Source organism: Emydura macquarii, unplaced genomic scaffold (genome assembly GCF_026122565.2).
Source record: "Emydura macquarii macquarii isolate MOO-44397 ecotype Brisbane River unplaced genomic scaffold, CSIRO-AGI_Emac_v2 contig_767, whole genome shotgun sequence".
Taxonomy (NCBI): Eukaryota; Metazoa; Chordata; order Testudines; family Chelidae; genus Emydura; species Emydura macquarii.
The window spans coordinates 74,799-94,233 of NW_027130904.1; the positions used below are offsets into that span (position 1 = coordinate 74,799).

At 42.8% G+C, this 19,435-nt stretch overlaps 1 protein-coding gene across 6 annotated transcripts in view; it reads left to right on the forward strand.

Moving 5' to 3' along the window:
- Positions 1-2,155: 2,155 nt before the first annotated feature.
- BRD10 (bromodomain containing 10) overlaps positions 2,156-19,435 on the forward strand; it is a 95,043-nt gene continuing 77,763 nt past the window's right edge. For 4 of the 6 annotated variants that reach the window (XM_067543031.1, XM_067543037.1, XM_067543035.1 and 1 more), the window contains exons 1-2: positions 2,156-3,598; positions 13,201-13,401. In XM_067543031.1, coding sequence (XP_067399132.1) covers positions 3,072-3,598; positions 13,201-13,401 — 728 coding nt within the window. In that variant the 5' untranslated portion in view covers positions 2,156-3,071. Of the gene's footprint in view, positions 3,599-11,531; positions 11,914-13,200; positions 13,402-19,435 lie in introns of those variants that run through there. The other 2 variants (XM_067543034.1, XM_067543033.1) reach the window with 2 other exon arrangements.

The window sequence follows — 19,435 nt, forward strand, 5'->3', positions numbered from 1 at the left end:
AGGAAACCCTTCCTTTATCTGCAGTTGTTCTTGTGACACAAAAGATTCAACTGAGTGCCTAATGCACTCATTTACTTTAACAATATCTATAACTGCCTTTGCTTCCACAAGCTCTACTGGTGAAATACCAACACTTCTTTCATAACAATATACCATAGGGTCTCATGAAAACAGTATAGGAAAACTGAACTAGACCTCAATGGATGCCGTAATAATAGCTGTTGTCCTCACTCATAGTTGGAAAGATCTTATGACCTTGACAGCTGCAGGTAACATAACATAATTCATTAGACATTCAAAATCCTCTTTCATATCCTCAGATTAGTATCAAGTTGTCAAACATCCTTGTTCCTTTGACAGATTCACAAAATGCTTTACCTTTTTAGTTTGACTTCAGTATAGTAACTTCTCATCCCTCATGAATTTTCTTAAAAACTAAAAAAAACAAAAAAACCACAAACCCCAAAAACCTGGCTTTTACAAGCACACCTGTAACTATAGCTAATCCTCAGCAGGCTGATTCAAAAAATGATGTCTATTCAAAGAGGAGTGCTTCGGTAGCTACTAGAACTGAGAGTACACGCAACTCTGATTAAGTTTGCATATGAGTTCCAGTTCTGCAGTTTCTCGCTGAAGTCTGTTTTTGAAGGTTTTTTTGCAGAAATATGGCCAAAACAAAACCAAGCCTTCAAAAACAGACTTCACCGAGAAACTGCAGAGCTGGAACTCACATGCAAACGTGACACAATCAAACTGGGCCTGAATAGAGACTTGGAATGGTTATCTCATTACAAGAAGTAATTGTCACTGTTCACACATTCTCACCTTCTAATCAATGATTGTGAATAGGCCTCATCTACTCTAACTGAATGGACTTTGCTAACACCTACCCTCCCCATTGTTGTTCCTTACCCTTGGATATATATATATATATATATACCCCCTATCTGATTTCTGTTTCTTGCATCTGACGAAGTGGGTTGCAGCCCATGAAAGCTTATGCCTGCAGAAATTAAATTTGTTAGTCTTTAAAGTGCTACAGTACTCTCATTGTTTTTGCCGTATAAAGATTAACACAGCTACCCCTCTGGTACTGTACCTTTATAAATCTTGCACAGGTATTTATGGACTAGGGATTGTATTGTTGCTCCACAGGAGAGTTACAGGAGTTTCCTCTAGGAACTAAAATCACTGGGGGTAGAGGGGTAATAACTCATTTGAAGAAGCCTAACCCCCTGGGCAAATTGATATAGTAGTTTGACCTGGTTAAAGGCAGCTACCGAACTAAGAACTATATAAAGTGATCACCTGGTGTAGGGAGTGAGTGAGGTCACTTGTACTTGATCCAAAATCTAACATGACACTGTAACCAAGAAGCACACAATTATTTTGACAGTGCAACAAGAGAGAGATGAAAGTTAGCATCCTAAACTGATCAGAGGTGGGCGCTAATATTTTGATAGACAATGAGAGAGGATGGGCAGGGGGTGAGACAGACCTTGACAGTGAAGATAAGCAGCTGTTTGATGAGCTAGGGAAGGGGAAAGCCGGTGCAGGGATGCAAAGAGATAAAATTATCGGTGCAGCAGCATTCTGACGGACGAGGAGCAAGCCAAGGCTGCATTTTCAAAGCCAAAGCAAAGAAAGTCGCAGGGGGCTGAGCTGCAGAAGGATGATGAAAGCTGAAGTCTGGTCCCTCCCATCGTGTGCAAACACCAACACTTCAGCCCGGGCTGGCTCTGGTGCCCCTATCTTGGGCAGCACGCTGGCTAGTGCCAAGCAGGTCTCCCGCCTGTCCTGGCTCTGCCTGTAACCTGGCAAGCAATGCAGGCAGCGCCGCGCCGTACTACGCACACCGTCCACATGCGCACTAACTTTGCCCGTCCGTGCTAGGGAAGGCCCCCTAGGCTGCGCATGCGCTTTAGATTTGTGCTCCGTCCCACGGTAAGGAAGTCAGTCGCCGTCTAATGACGGCATCTCAGCTGGTGTCCAAAATAATCAGCGCACTGGGCTCAGCGGTCTCTGCTATTAGGCATGCGCGTTGATGAGGGGGCTCATTTCTTTTTCTCGGCCCTTCCCAAGCAGTCTGGGGGAGGGGGGGCTAAGCAGAGCTGCCGCCCCGTCCGCGGCCATTAATTGACAGTACTGCCGGCTCCAGCTGCCGCCTCCTCCTCTCCCAGCCCTCAGCCATGTTCCTCCGCGGGTAGAGGGGAGGGGGACAGGAGGCGAGGCCCGGCCCGGCCCGGCCGGTTCCCGTCGCTCCGTGCGGGGCGCTCCTGGAGCCCAGCAGACACGGGCCGGTCCCGAGAGGAAGCTGTAGGTGGAGACAGGGCTCCGGCTACACCACGCACCCAGGCCCCGTAGCCTGTTAGAGTAGAGGCACGGTCACCGGGCTTGGCTGCGGAGTCCAGGCCGGGCACGGAGAGAGGCCGCTTCACTAGCTCCTGGGGCAGGGTGACACAGAGCCTGGGATTGGGGCAGCAGCGTCTGACTGGCCAAGGTAGGGTCAGCCTGGCCAGAGCCGGGCGGTGGCGGCTTCCCTTTCCCGCTTAACTGGGGACCGAACCACGGCAAAGGCAGCAGCGCCCTTCGTGGTGAGGGGAGGCCGATACGGGCAGCGGGGATGCCCGGATACGTGCCATAACCTCCTTGTTACCGGTGAGGGGGAAGGCACAGACCTTGATGCGGGCAGCAGAGCCGGACACAAAGAGCAAAGGCGACTGCTTTGGCGCTTACTCGGGCGGGCGGAGAGTGGAAAACCTGGCAGGGAGGGAGGGAGGCTAGCTGGAGTACAGACCGCAGTAGCGGGACGTCCCGGTACTGTGAATGGGAGACAGCCGGAAGCAGAAAGCGCCAAGTCCCTTCGGCTGCATAGAGGGCAGAAAGACCCCCCGCCGAGCATAGGGCGCTGAGGGGTGCGCATAGACTGAGCTGTGTCTGTACATTGGTGAGCGTGTCCGCTCACCTGGCGGCTGAGTGACTTGCCTGAAAGGGCTGAGGAGCCCGCCCCCAGGCTCGGTCCCCGGCGGATAGCGGCAAAACCTAGACTCAGCGTGTGGAGGAGGGGAGGCATGAACCTGGCGCAGCCCGAGGGGGACATGGAGCCCCCGGCCATCGGAGATACTTCAAAAGGTCCAGACCCAGTCGGCGGCCTGCCAGAGGAGGAAGAACAGCAGCAAGAGAAGGAGGATACGGGGGAGAGCAGCCGTCACTGCCGCTGGCAACAGAACCTGAGCCCGGAGCTCCAGCAAGGTTATCGGATCCTGTGCGAGTTTCTTCTGGAGAAGCACCGGCCACTGACGGCTCCTTTTCTGAAGCCTCTGGTAGACCAGGCAGCCGTCACGGAGGAAGAAGGAGCCGCGTCCCCGGCAGTTCACCGTGCTAGCGACTCCCTTCCACAGCAAGCAGCCGGGATGTGGCTACTGAAGATGGAAGAAAAATTTTCCAGTGGACAGTACACTGGGATCACGGATTTCGTGGGCGATTTTCGGCTGATGCTGGAGACGTGTTACCGGCTGCATGGGGTGGATCACTGGCTCTCCAAACAGGCCCAGAAGCTGGAGATGATGCTGGAACAGAAGTTGGCGCTGCTGTCCCGGTAAGTGTAGCAGACACATGTCTGTCTGTGAGACACTAGAGAGGTTCTGACAGGTACAATTATGTGGAGTGGATCCTATAGTATTTGAGGACTCACTCCTGCCAATACCCACATTCTGTCTCACTGTTTTTAGTTTGAGTTTTGTGGAGATGCAGCAGACCCAAATATTAAATGAAAGCAAGATGCACATTAGGGCTCAACACTTTGTATTTAGAAAACTTACTTCAGAAGGAGGGGTCGAGCCCAAGCCTCCCCAACTTTAATGACAGCTGCAAAATGTATTTGTTTAATTTATTATTGTCTCCAAGCTACTTCCTTTAGGATATTTGATACTGGTAGAACCAAGAGTGCACAGCCTCTGTAGAAACTTCTTTTGAAAGGAGAGCTCTACCTGCTAGAGGCAGATGATGCATCTTTTAATTTTTTCTGGCACTTATTCTGCAATGCCTGTGCATTCTAGATATATCTGTGTGTAAAATAGCATTAAAGGTCCACAACCCCTCAGTTTTAGGCACCGCTATGATCCGCACAGCCCCCACTTGGCTGCTATCTAGTGTGATAGGCACCTAAATTCACTCAGTCCCTAAGTTTCTGCTGTAAAAGTTCCCTAGACACCTGAGTTTCAGTATCTGGTTATATGCACTGCTGTCTCACTCAGTGTCTGGACACCTGTCTAAGCCCCAGAGCAGTGCGTGAACCCGAATGCCTATCTCATCTGCAGGGCCCAATCCATTATGCATGCTCAGAGGCTACCTGTTGGATCGGGCCCCATCCAAAATCAGCGATGGTGCTCACTTTGTATCTTTTATACTAGTGATTAGAGCGCTCACGTTGGTGTGAGAGACCCAGGTTCAGTTCCTTATTTTGTGTGATGGGGAGATTGTTTGAACAGGGGTCTGCCACCTCTCAGGAGAGTGCCATAGTCTGGTGTGGGTCCCCCTCAGTCTTTCCTGTTGAATCTGTTCCACTTTAGATAAATAGTAATTGCAGCAGAGAGAATGGAGCCTGGTTTCCCACCATCCAAGTGAATGTCCTTATCACTACATTTGAGTCATTCTCATTCTTTCTCTGTCTCAGTGTCTCTTAAGTATTTATACACAGTTGAACATCTTCAACAGAAGAGATTGAGGGCCCCCTCCTTGGCATCTACCATTGACTAGCTTAGGCACTCCCTGCCTAGCATGTTGACTTTTGTGGCTCTCATTCTTAGGCGCCTATCTTTCCCAATGAATTTTATGCAACTATCTCAAGTTTTGTGTCTCCCATTGTTGTTCCATGGATTTTTCTAGGCACCTAAAGCTGCAATGCCTAAGTCCCTTTGTGAATCTGAGCCAAAAAGTGGAACCAAGATACAACTTTGTCTTAGCCCTCACTTCATTTGGTCAACAAAGCTTGACATTGTGGTTGATGCCATAAAAACAGAGGAAGATTTGGTTTCTGCTCCAAAGACTAATGAGATGAAACAGACACCATGATATAGATAACCACATAGATCCTTAGTACCAGCTTTCCTTTTAATATTGATAGGCATGTAGATCCCTAGTAGCAGCTTTTTTGTTAGTCAGGACAACTGGGGAATGTGAAATTAAAAAAGAAGGGCTACATTAAATCACTATTTTTTATCTCAGAAGTTTCTTTATCAGCAAAAGTAGAGTTTAGGCTAGACTTCTTAATCATTATTTGAAAGTGGTGAGAAGGTCTGACTGTGAAAAGTGAATCAGCCTTTAATGGGAACATCTAGGGGTTTTCCCTCAATACAACCATTATCTCCAACTGGTGGAAGTGGATAGCTGCTGGTGGCTGTGTGTGCGAACTAGCTTCAAATTTATTGATGCTTAGAATAATAATGGTTTGTGGATGTAACATACTTCATACCTTCTGCAGACTGAAGTCATTGGACAACAGAAGCTCCTTGCATCCCTTGATTATAACACACAAGGTCTCTGTGTGCCACCCTCCCATTTGACTCTTTCAGAGACTTCCTGCAGCTCTCTTATCTTTTCCCTGGAGCTCTTGGTGCCTCCCATTCTCCCATGCCAGTGTCATTGTATAGGCTTCTATGGATGGGGCTTCTTGTGCTACCTGCTCCACCCTAACCCCATACCAGGGTTCCCAGTTTCCTCCCCACCAGGAGTTCTGTATACCTCCTATTCCCCCTTCCTGCTATATCAGGGGCCCACATTCTTCCCCCATGCAAAGGGACTGTGTGCATGCCCCCATTCCACCTTTCCCTACCATTATTATTTGTCTAGGAGATAAGAGACTTATGGTGTCAATATGTTAATCTCTATTGGGATGAAGAGCAGAGGTGAAATATGGGTATTGTTATGCTGAAGGTATTAGTGCCATCAACCATTTTTTGATCTATAGGCAACTACAGAGATATCTGAAGCTGCTTCTGTGCTGAACAGATGGCAGGGGCTCCATGAGTCCTCCATTTTCTCTCTTAGTTTTCTGATTTTTCCAGGGTTCTGGCCATTGATGCCTATAACATTCTATGAAACTTTGGAATTGATCAGATGTGGCATTGAGCTGGATAGACAAATAGAGAAATGCCATTGAGTTGAGTATATAGCTTGGCCAGTTAACCAAATTAGATTATACAGAGTTATACCTCCACAAATGGCTTTATAATGGAGTGATAACAAATAAGTTTTATCATGAGGAATGTTATATGTCTCCATTTTGCAAAAAGAGGAAGCGTTAGTACTAAGAGTAATTATCACATTAGCCTCAAACTAGGCCATCTGAGTTTTATGATGATGACTGAACCTCAAGGAAGCTGAAACTGGGTAATAAGTGAAGATTCTTGGATGTTAGTAATTTCTCAGCGGGACCTAATTCTATAATTGTTATAAAAGTATAATTGCAACAGCTAATTAAATTCATATTATAAACTGCTGATGAAAAAATAGGAACCCAGTTAATCCAAAATGACACATATAGCAGAAAATGGGCAGAGGAGTCTGCAAAAGTGACTATATAGAAACCTTTCTAGTGCTGAGTCCTGGATTTCTCACCTGCTGCAATGGGCTGTGAGCATCGCTAGAACAGGAATTGAAAAATGCTTTTAGATTATTACTTCTAGCCTGAGTGATGTGTACGTTAGAATGGTGTCTGGGTAAGACCTGAGGTTTACAAGAAGATGAAGTTATGAAAAAGGCTGTTGAGAATGTTCTCATCAATAATAGGTGAATCAGATGTTTTGCATGGGTGGTGAAAGATGCCAATACATGCTTTTAAGGCCTTGTGTACAATAGCACTTATGCTGGCAAAACTGTTGTCACTCGGGTGTGAAAAACATAAGTTTTGCAGCATAAGGGCTAGTGTGGACAGCACTTCTCCCACCGACATAGCTACTGCCACTTGTTTAAGTGGTTTTATTATATCGGTTGGAGAGCTCTCTCCCGTTGGCATAATGCGGCAACACAAGCGCTGCCTCTTACAGTGGGACACCGATATAGCTGTGCCACTGTAAGTTTTAACTGTAGATTAAACCTAAGATACTTGACTCTTTAAAAGTAACACAGGTATGAACAGATATTAAGTTGAAACTTTGCATTGTATTAATTATTTAAACCGCAAGTATATGTACAATATTTTTATAATTGGCGTGGTTGTGAATGATAAAATACCATGTAGAAAGAAATGCTTGTAGGAAGGTGGTAAACTACAGAGACAATGATTTACCCTAGAAACCTTTTCTCTTCTTTTCTTTTTAACTAGTGTATTTCAGGCTGGTTTGGTAACTGACTTGCACCAATGCCATTAGTGGGATTGGGGCTTAGTTGGTGATGATCTAAAGCAGCGGCTCTCAACCTTTTTTTCCCCAGTACCAGTCAGGTCACATCAAGTACCACTAGTCCTGACCCGAGTGGTACTCGAGAAAAAAAGGGGAGAATCATAGAATCATAGAATATTAGAGTTGGAAGGGACCTCAGGAGGTCATCTAGTCCAACCCCCTGCTCAAAGCAGGACTAACCTCAGCTATATCATCCCAACCAGGGCTTTGTCAAGCCTCAGCTTAAAAACCTCTAAGGATGGAGATTCCACCACCTCCCTAGGTAACCCATTCCAGTGCTTCACCACCCTCCTGGTAAAAACTTTTTCCTAATGTCCAATCTAGACCTCTCGCCCTGCAACTTGAGACCGTTGCTCCTTGTTCTGTCATCTGCCACCACCGAGAACAGCCTAGCCCCATCCTCCCTGGAAGCCCCTTTCAGGTAGTTAAAGGCCGCTATCAAATCCCCCCTCACTCTTCTCTTTTCCAGACTAAACAAGCCCAGTTCCCTCAGCCTCTCCTCATAAGTCCTGTGCTCCAGCCCCCTAATCATTTTTGTTGCCCTCCGCTGCACTCTCTCCAGCTTGTCCACATCCTTTTTGTAGTGGGGGGCCCAACACTGGACACAATATTCTAAATGCGGCCTCACCAATGCCGAATAGAGGGGAATAATCACTTCCCGTGACCTGCTGGCAATGCCCCTCCTAATGCAGCCCAATATGCTATTAGCCTTTTTGACAACCAGGGCACACTGCTGACTCATATCCAGCTTTTTATCCACTGTTACCCCCAGGTCCTTTTCTGCAGAGCTGCTGCCCAGCTCGTCGGTCCCCAGTCTATAGCTGTGCATGGGATTCTTCCTTCCTAAGTGGAGGACTCTGCACTTATCTTTGTTGAACCTCATTAGATTTCTTTTGGCCCAATCCTCCAGTTTGTTTAGGTCCTTCTGTATCCTATCCCTACCTTGCAGGGTATCTACCCCAGCTTAGTGTCGTCCGCAAACTTGCTGAGGGTGCAATCTACCCCATCCTCCAGATCATTAATAAAGATGTTGAACAATACCGGCCCCAGGACCGACCCCTGGGGCACTCCGCTTGTGACCAGTTGCCAGCTAGACATGGAGCCATTGATCACTACTCGTTGAGCCCTATGCTCTAGCCAGTTCTCTATCCATTTTATAGTCCATTCATCCAACCCATACTTCTTTAACTTGCTGATAAGAATACTGTGAGAGACCGTATCAAAAGCTTTGCTAAAGTCAAGGTATATCACGTCCACCGCCTTCCCTACATCCACAGAGCCAGTCACCTCATCATAGAAAGCAATCAGGATGGTCAGGCATGACTTTCCCTTGGTGAATCCGTGTTGCCTGTTCCTGATCACCTTCCTCTCTTCCAAGTGCCTTAAAATGGATTCCTTAAGGACCTGCTCCATGATTTTTCCAGGGATTGAGGTGAGGCTGACCGGTCTGTAGTTCCCTGGATCCTCTTTCCTCCCTTTTTTGAAGATGGGCACTATATTTGCTTTTTTCCAGTCCTCAGGGACCTCCCCCTGTTGCCATGAGCTTTCAAAGATAATAGCCAATGGCTCTGAAATCACCTCAGCCAACTCCCTCAGCACCCTCAGGTGCATTGCATCCGGCCCCATGGACTTGTGAATGTCCAATCCTTCTAAATAGTCTTGAACCCGTTCCTTCAGCACTGCGGGATGTTCGCCTTCTTCCCATTCTGTGCCACCCAGTACAGCAGTCCGGGAGCTGATCTTGTCTGTGAAGACTGAGGCAAAAAGGGCATTGAGTACCTCAGCTTTCTCCACATCCTCCGTCACTAGGTCGCCTCCCTCATTCTCTAAGGGGCCAACACTTTCCCGAATCTTCCTCTTGTTGGCAACATGCCTGTAGAAACCCTTCTTGTTCCCCTTCACGTCCCTTGCTAGCTGCAACTCCAATTGCGCTTTGGCCTTCCTGATTTCATTCCTGCATATTCGAGCAGTGTTTATATAATCCTCCCTAGTCATCTGACCAAGCTTCCACTTCTTGTAAGCTTCTTTTTTGCGTTTAAGTTCGCCAAGGACATCTTTGTTAAGCCAAGCTGGACGCCTACCATATTTGCTATTCTTTCTGCACATCGGGATGGTTTGCTCCTGAGCCCTCAATAAGGTCTCTTTAAAATACAGCCAGCTCTCTTCAGTTCCTTTCCCCCTCATATTAGCCTCCCAGCTAATACTCTCTGCCGAATCTTGCTTCCAAAAATTTCGGCAGCAGGATTTATACCAGAGGGACATGCAGAGCCGGCCGGGTTGCCTGTACGAGCCGGCACCCGCCGCCTAAACTCTGCAGAGGGAAGGAATTTCGGTAGGGGCGTGGGGGGGAATCCGCGGCAGTAGAAAACGCATATTTGGAGGCAGGGGGAAATTCGGCGGCAGCAGGGGTGCAGCCATCGTTATGATACGCGTCTACAGCGGGGGGGGGGGATTCGGCGGCGGCGGCAGGGAACGCCTCGCGTACCACCAAGCCGTCCTCTGCGTACCACCGGTGGTACCACCGGTTGAGAACCTCTGATCTAAAGCAGTTCCCCTTAGGCAACACTGGAGACTAGCTTTGGTGTACACTTTGTCTGCCTCTCCTCAGTTAGAAGGCTTTTCCAGGCAGATATGGGAAATCTGAAAATGGGAAATTAGTTCATGTCTGTGAAAAAATGAGGTGACTCTGTAACAGAAGTTTTCAGAGTGTGGGGCACACCGTACCAGTCCCCATGGCTACTGGAGACCCTTGGGCCTCTTGTTTATTAAGAAGATGAGGGAACTCTCATGGAACACTAATCTCAAAAGGATGGCTCAACAAAAAGAAGTTCGGGAACCTCTGCTCTATAATGTTGCATTTTATAATCAAATTCTCTATTGATCTAAAAGAAATGCTGTCAAAACTACTTCCTAAACAAACTGATACAGTGAACTTGTTGACCTTGTATTCTGTTTCTGAACATAAGTGACTCAGTAACTGGGTAAATAAGGTACCATTTGTTAATATCCATAAGAGTTAGGGACTGATGAAAATGTGTGTAATTTTGAAGTTTCATCTGAACTTGGTGAAGGCAAAAATACTTAATCAACACAATAGCTCCCCCCTCAAAAAATCAGGGGAAGGTGAGAAGAAACTGGTCATAAATTACTAAAAAACAGTACAGGTGCAACTTGAATGAGACACAAAAGAATGGAAAAGAAGAAAATTGACATTGCTTTAAGATGAAAACTTTCATAAGATTTGTAACCAAGGAGGAAAAAATTGTCAGCGCCATCACACTAACTAGGATTTTTATTCAGGTTTGTGGCATAAAAAAAACAGTTATCATACTTTAGCAATAAATGGTAAAATAAAGGCTACCTACTAATTGTCTAATGTGAATGTACAGATAAACAGGTGATGAAGATCTTCTGCAGTGAAGGTTTTTTTTAACCTAAACACACAATGTGTTAAATTTTCTTTGGGTAGGAAAGCATGACTTTTGATAAAAGAACAATCTTTTTATAAGTGCAATTGGCAGTCATTATCCAGTCCTCAACTCAAACTATACACACATCTCTGCTTTTAAACACACTTTTCCCTGCTGATGTAGGCTAGATGTTAAAAATCTAATAACTTTAGTTCTTTCTTCTGGTATTGGCTGTGGAATGTACAAGCTAAGCACTCTGGCACCTGTGCTAGGGTTGCCATTTCCTCTGTGCCCTCCACTCCCCTCTCTATTCTCAGTGGTAATCCTTTGGCTGATGGAGTCCAAGTCTGAGTTTATGAAATTTGGGACAAGAATATCCTTGGAGAAGAGCCCATAATTATGAAATAAAATTGTACAGGAGATAAAGCTGAGTCCAAATCTGACCACATTTAGAGTAGTCCCCCAAATTACTCAACTCAAAAGGAATGAACCAGCAGTACACAATATCTGTTAGAAACTGGCATAAAAAGAGAAGAAAGATTATTTCTACTTACTAGAGGCAAACACTGTGAGCAAGAAAGGAACCATCGGAGTTTAATTTGCTCCCCACTCCCACTGTGCCAGAATTCCTGTAGTTGCACCATGAGAAAAATCAGAACACTGAACTGAGTGGCAGAACATTGCACCATGAGATGTCTGTCCAGAATACTGAGCGGTTTATTTGAACAAGCACAGATCTGGAAGCACACAATGATTAGCAGTAAAGTTTGTTAATTTGGAATAACAAAGCAGTGTGGATGCACTTCAGTTCGATGGAGTTAAACAGCTTCACTTACAGCAAACAAAATAATTTGATGTAACATCCCCACGTAGACATGGCCGAAGAGTTTATCTACATGGGAAGCTATGATGAATTAATCGAAAGTGTGAAGTTAAACTAAAGCACCTTAACTTCAAAACTTTAGTTACTTAATCTTAACTTTCTGGAGTGTCCTCATGTATACTAGCTCTAACTATAGGCTGATCTAAAGTGGTGAAAGGAAGAACCAGAAAGAGATGGCAACACGTCTGGCAATGAGATGAGTGCAGAGGATGATCACAAGGTAATCTCTTCGATACTCCTGATAAATTATTTTTGTTACAGCAATGCCTAGAATTGGTGTTGTACAGACCTCTAGGAAGACAGGGTCCCTGCCTTGGAGAGCTTATCTCCTAAAAAAGAGGTTACAGTCTAAAAAGTTCAATACGGGCATTTAAAATGAGAATCAGGGGCATGAAATGGATCTGAAATGCTTTTTGGGAACCAGTGCAGATTGTAAAGCATTGTGTGATGATGATCACATCAGCCAGCGCTACCTGGTTCTTGCCTGCTGCATGCTATACCAGTTGCAGTTGGGCCCTTACAACACCCCTCGATAGAGTAAATTGCAGTAGTCTAGTCTATAAGTGACCAATATATGGATCTTTTTTATGATGTTTGCAGTGGAAAGGAACAAGTAAAATTAGTGTAGAAGTACAGGTGGGAATTTTCTGTTCTTGACACTTCCCAGGGTTGCACCTTTAACTGCCTCATGTTCAGGCTGGGATAGTGGGGAGACTTAGACTCTTCAATCTTTAACAATACTAATATCTTATTGTGTATATGTTTCCCCCCCACCCCCTTTTTTTCTTTTTTGGTAGTAGACAAAGACATTCTCTGTTTTGTTAGGTCCAGTCTGGGAAATTGGTGGTTGGTTGGGTTCTTACATTTAGTAACCCAAGAAAAGAATGTGTAATTTTTCTTGATTTTTTTTTTTTATAATCTTGTGTTTTTTGATGAACTCAAACTGCATTTGAGTTCCAAAACACAGTGTAAGAGAGAGACATCCAAAATAAGAAAAGATAATTATTCTTTTGCTTTCAGCTATTTCATTTTGTAAATATTTCAAAGTAAAATATTCCCAATTTTGTGATCTAAAATTTGAAACTTTGGCAGTCTGTCATGTTGAGTTTACAAGTCTTTTTGTTTCATGTTTTTGTGTGTCATTCTAAAAATGGCCTTATCTGTCTCAAATATTAAATATTTGTGTGTTTTAGATGTTTACAAAATGTATAATATGTGGAAATTAATTTAGAAAATATAATTATTTATTCAGGAGGTGCTGTTGACCATTTTTAATAGCATAGGTCTTCAAAAATGTTCAGGTGATGGCATCTAAGTTTAATATTTTGTAAAGGACTATTAATTTGATCTCTGAAGAATTTGGCAGTTCAGTTGAGGATAGTGATGACATTTTAACAATATCATTTTTTTCTGACCTAACCTAGTTGTTGTACATTTTTAAGGTGTAGGTAGTGGATTACTGCTGGTCAGGAAAATTATTGTGCATTGATTTGGTTTTTCTTTCAAGGCACTTGAGAGAGAAGACAGCAATAGCAGTAACATCCAAAGGGTGCTATGGGCTGGAAGATGAGAAAGGAACAGCATGCACTTCAACAAGGCGACGCTCCACACCTCGCAGTTTAGCAGGCTTGACAACAGGTGTTTTTGAGTCCATAATGGTTCAGGTTCTGAGACAAGAAGAACAACTGAGAGCAAAAGAAGAAAAGAGGTAAAAGGAGAAAGGGATTTTTTTGTAATCTTGCCTTTCCATTTCTCAAATGTTTCTCCTCCGGGAGACAAAAATCACCTGTTGTTTGTGGTACAAAGTTCATTTTTGAGCCTTGGACTACAATATAGTTGAGGACACAATTATGTCACAGAACCATGAGTTTTTCCATATATTTCAACTCAACATTGAATGGTCACCACTATCATGGAACCTTTTTACCATTTACATGGACTCTGTGGCTGCACATTAGCAATTTGTTAGTTTGCTTTGATCTAGTCCTTGGTGAAAAAGGGACAGATCAAAGCGAACAAACATAATGTTAACCTGCAGCAGCTGATCAAAGCTTACAAATGAACTGTTCCTGTAGACTCTCCTAACCCACATTAATAAGTTTGCCTTGATCAGCTGCTGTACATTAATAGTTGATTAGTTCACTTGATCTAGTTCCATTTCAAAGAATACTAGATCAAAGTGAGGCTAAAAACTATTAATGCGTGACAGCAGGGTCCACAAGGTTGCTCTAATAGTGTGAAATTATCTGTTTTTTGCTGTGACTGTGCCATGAATTATACATAATTTTACCATTACAAAATTGTATCCACAAAACTACTAGTTAATTTTGATTCACTTTTGTTATTGGAAAATTTCCCAAACACTGTAATGATTTTAAATGATTTTCCAACAGATATTTGAATATCAGGAAATTTGTAATAGTGTTTGAAATTGAGAATGCTGTAGTCTATGGCCATTCCTTGTTTGCTCAGTCCTGATTTACCATACCTCCTCTAAGACCATTTTTCTGTACAACTATAGCAGAACTATAAGCAGTCACTACTGAAGTGCAGAAAACAAGTAATTTGAAACATTCTTAGTCCACATTTGTTGAAATAAAAAACTACATATAATTTTTAGTCTAGAACAATATATTCCTTATAAGAGAAGAGTATATTATTTCTTAACTCAGTACATTTGAGAATTGTTATATTCATCCTGATATGAATAGCATATAATTAATCACCTTTTTTATGCTCTATGTATGGTGTGTGAATGTCCATTTATATGTTCTGTGTAGGATATTGTAAAGTATTGTTCAATAAACATTTCATTCTGTGGAGCACTTTGAGAGAGGGAGATCCACTCATGGACTATCTCCTATCAATCCCAAACTTTTTCCACAGTATTCTTTCTTTTCTGGGGCTCTATGAACTATGTTTGAGGATCATTCTTAAAAAGACAGTATACTGATAGGGCATATTGCTTGCTTTCCTTTTCATTTGTCATAATGTGTAGTATTTCAGGGTCGTAGTATCCACTTCCATGTAGAAAGTAATGGAAAGGGAGAACTTAATAAATCTGAAGTCTCTCAGGGAACCTATTTGTGCTATCATTCTCCTTCAGGTGTGAAAACAGTAAAATAGAAAGGAACTAGGATAGAGATCTGCAGGTAATTTCATGGATCTTGGCTCATATGTGCCTTCATGATGCCATTGCACAGTTCCCAGTTCTGTACTCCAGCTCCCTCAATGACAGCATGACCACTGAGCTCACTATGCTGGTATTGGTTCCCACCTATTTCATATGAGGTTTTTTGTGGGGACCACCATTAGGAGAAACTACGTCAATGTACGGCCACTGTAGTAATTAAATCGCTTGTGCATGTCTTCACCAGGAGCACTTGTATTGATCTAACTGTCAGTGTCGGGCATTATGGGATGGCTCCTGAAAGGCAGCAACAGTCGATGTAAGCAACGGAGTGTCTACACTGACACTGCATCAACCTAAGCACTATGCCTCTCACAGAGGTGGAGTTATTAAATCAGTGTAGTGGATGAGTTACATCAGTGGGAGCTACATTTTAGTGTAGATGCTTATAGAGTTGGGTCAATGTAAGCTGCCTCACATCAACCTAATTCTTAAGGTGAAAGCATTACAGAAAAAAATATTAAAAATAATAAAACCTACATGCATTCTAATAAGCTTACCAGAGATTCTCCTCCCCTGAGCCCCAGCAGCTTCACACCCCACTATGGAGTTTTTCTGTGGTTACAAGTTCATAGCAGCTTTAGCTCAGAATAAGCGGATAGTCCTGTTTCTTTATGCAGTTTGGACCTTTGATCTCCAACCTTCAGCAGACAATGTTTTTTTTCTTCAGGATATAGTGTCAAAAACTTTGTTTTTTGAAGAACTGAGGATGGGGGGAAGGAATGTGCATTCACCTCCCTCTAGATATTTCCCAGGAAATCCGCTTCACACACATTGTCCCTCGCATTGTTCGGTATAGTCCTTTGATCATGTATGTTCACAATAATACATAACTTTTGCATTTAATACCATGGACTCCAGAGATACTAAAACTTAATTCAGTAGGGTTTTCCAATGCAATTGCCACATCTGTCACACCTACTTATTCATGTAAACAGCAATCACATCAAGAAAGAGTGCTAGAATGGGAAATACTTTTTGTTTAAAGTTAATACTTCATCTTAAAGTAGAATTTAATCACATTAAAGATGATTGATACTTTTACCAAAAGATTAATCAGTCTTTCTCAGATCACAAAAAATTAGTTCATCATCCTTTTCCCTCTATGCTATGGTAAGTATGCTAATAAAGAACATTCATGGTAGAAAACTAGATGCCTGGAGAAACCCTGAGAGAGATTCAGCTAGTCATTGTTACTGATTATTTTATTTCATTAAAGGTGTAGAACGAATGAAATTGTCCAAATCTATTATCACAAGATTGATCAGATGTTGTATGTCAGGAGGATAATTATTTATGGATAATCCTACTCCTCAGGCATTAATATTTTCAGTTGTATTTTGGGCAGAACATTAGTTCATTGAAAGAAATATATAAAGTAGCAGCTTGGTTTTCCATTTGTGTGCAAAATATTACAAATTGGATTTACAAGCTTCTTTGGATACATCTTTTGGGAGATGGGTTTTCTAAGATTATTCCTACAATACTGCCATTCCTGTTGGCGATTCTTTGCTGCTTTCCACTTGGAGTGTATTGACAGATAAGCCATGGGACAGAAAAAAAAGGAACATTTCTTGCCTATTAATTTCTTTTCTGGGTGGCATATCCACCAGTGTGGACCTAACCTGAAAAGAACCCCTTGAAGAACCAATGGGTGTGAACATTTTTCATAAAATGTGTGTATCAACAGTAGTTTATTTACTTTTTTTAACTGACATTTTCCTTGTTCTTGTTACAGCAGCATCTTTTTTTATTTTATTTTGTTTTGCACTGTGCATATATATGTAATAACATCTGACTTTTTTAAAATCTCCTTGTGTTCCGTTTTTCCCTATCTTCCTGATTCTGTTGATTATCAGTTCCATGTTGTGGGAGCTTTGTAAGGCCCCATTGGACTGTGTGTTTGAATTAAGTATTAACAAGAATAAAAGTTGTGGAATTGGGTTTAGAGATTTACAGCCAGGATTTACAAAGGTACTTCTTAAAATCCCACTAGGTACCTGTCTGCATTTTAGTCACCTAATACCTTTCAAAATCTGGCCATTAGGTATTTTATAGAAAATTATATTTAAAAAAAAAAATCCCTAAGCCATATGCTAAAATAATGTAATTTAGGTTGCAAAGTCAAGCACTCACAAGTTTCAAAATGGCAGAATTTACTTTGCTCACACAACCTTAATTCTGTCCCCATGTGTCCTTTCTGTGTACTGAATAAGTCAGGGGTCTTGTGGAAAAATAGTGTGTGATTATGTAATTAAAGACTGTGTCATAAGGTAAGTGAATAAAGTGGCATAATTAAGGTTGTGGGCAACCCTACATTTCATAACTACTTAGTGCTTGATTTAGCAACCTAAATAATATTTAACGTAGTATTATTGTATTTCCTAATTTGTATTTTTAAAGGAAAAAAATATAAAACAAAATGTATTACGTGCAACTATAACATGCATGGGCCATAGTGTCACAGGTTTTTTGTGCCCACCTGCACTATGTAACAGGTTTATCCCCAGATTTATTTACCATCCAGCAGTTATTTTCATGTTAATTTCACAAAGTTAAAGCTTTGAAAGTTCTCTCCCCAGTAGAAAGCACAAGAGGAGTCTCGTTAGATGCAAGACCAGATTTGCCCCTAAAATTCAGCTAGAGCCCTAAATTTTACTTAGAGTCCTTATTCAGTGTAAATCCTGTTGAAGTCAGTGGGGAATTTTTGATTGTGTAAGGAATGCAGGATTCGGCCATAAGAAGAGAGAATTTATTTTTGACAGTTTTTGGACATGTCACTCAGAGAAAAATGTTTGGATCAGACATTTATTTGTCAGATAATAGTTTAATTTTGTTGCAGCCACACTTTACAGTGATATTTCATCATGTCAGTGTTCTGACACTACTCAGTGTAGAGTATTTTATTACCAATGTGGTTTGGAGTTAAATATATAAAATACAGATTCCTTTTTAAATGTTACTTTACATACAATCACCCACCAAGTATTGAAATCTTGTTTGTTTTGTTTGTTTCCAAACTAGATGTGCAATAGTGGAGATAAAATATGGCCACAACACAATATTGTGTAATAAAATACAATCTTGGAAAATATGGAAAGACTTTGTGCAATAAATGTTTATTAAATTTTGTAGATTCATTCTCGAGAAAAAAATTTAAAAATAAAATTTACACTTGTTGCATGTGAGCAGTGATCAAACATATCTTTAGGATTTTGTTTTTATTTTGAGAGTTTGTCCTTAATTTAGATTCTTTTAGTAATATAGAGAAAAATATTTGGACAAAAATGATGTATTTTAGTGGAATTATATAGAGTATAAATGTTGCCCTTACAGGAACACTGACATGCTTTTGGTAATTTGTTTTAATAATACCCTCATAGTTCCGTGAAAACTGTGCAGCAATCTTATATATCCAGCACAGATCAGAAACCATGCGGGTTACATCTCCTCTGTGCAGTCCCATCAGCGCTCTGGTGTGGCCCTTTAAGAATCTGCTTGTCCTATCCCCTATGACAGGGTGGGTTTTGGCCAGCATCATTGCTGCAGGGAACTTCAGTTTTCAGGTCCTGCTCGGCCCAGCCAGGAGAAGGCATTGGCTCTGGGATACCCCTTGTGCAGGAGCTCAGAGGAGGGGCCTGGCTGGGATCTGTGGTGCTGGCCTGGATTAATGGAGTCTCCAAAGCTGTGACCCGATGGGGCCAAAGCATACATCGCTGACTCCACACCCCTCCTCATCTGCTCCAGTAGTTGGTTTCCAGGGACATGGCAGTTGCTGCTGTCAATAGGCAGCAGGGGAGGGAGCTGTGCCCCAGCCTCCTTTCTAGGAGCCCCCCAAAGAGTGAGTCTCAAACCCCTGGTGCAGGGAAGGTGTGGTCTCTCTCTCTCCCCCTCCCCTGGCTAGGCTCCTAAGGTGGCTTCTGCATAGCAGATCGCTTCCCTCTGGGACACCGGCCATAGTGGCAATAGAGATTAACGTGTGAGATTGGGGAGGGTTATGGGCTGGGGCATCCCTCTCCAAACACCATTCTCTCGTGCCCCTCCCTCCCCTCACAGAACATTTCTCTAAACATTCCATATCTCATACACACACAACCCCTCCCATACATCTCACTGCACAACGACAACTCCCCCCCGTACACAACCCCTCACATTTTTTTTAATAAGTGGCCCGAAGACACAGCTGTAATATTGAGTGGAGTTTGTAGCACCCTCAGTACAAAAGAAAATATTTTTGAGGGGATAGTGATGCCAGTACATTTCTCCAATGAAGTACTAATTTCATGAATGTTTTACTAATTGCTGCTGAGACCCATCAAAAGGAAAAGGAGTCCAGATGTAAATCTGACTCCTTCTCAATGGCACTGACAACCCTGGTGAAAACCACGGCACTGAGGCTCTCACCCTTGGCTATGCCTCCACCACCGGTGCAACAACCTCATTGGCACTGACAGACACAGCACCACTCATTTCAAGCAAGTCAGGCTGCAAAACACTGGCACTACCCATGGTACTGCCTAAACCACTGACATCAGTACTGATGGCACCAAAA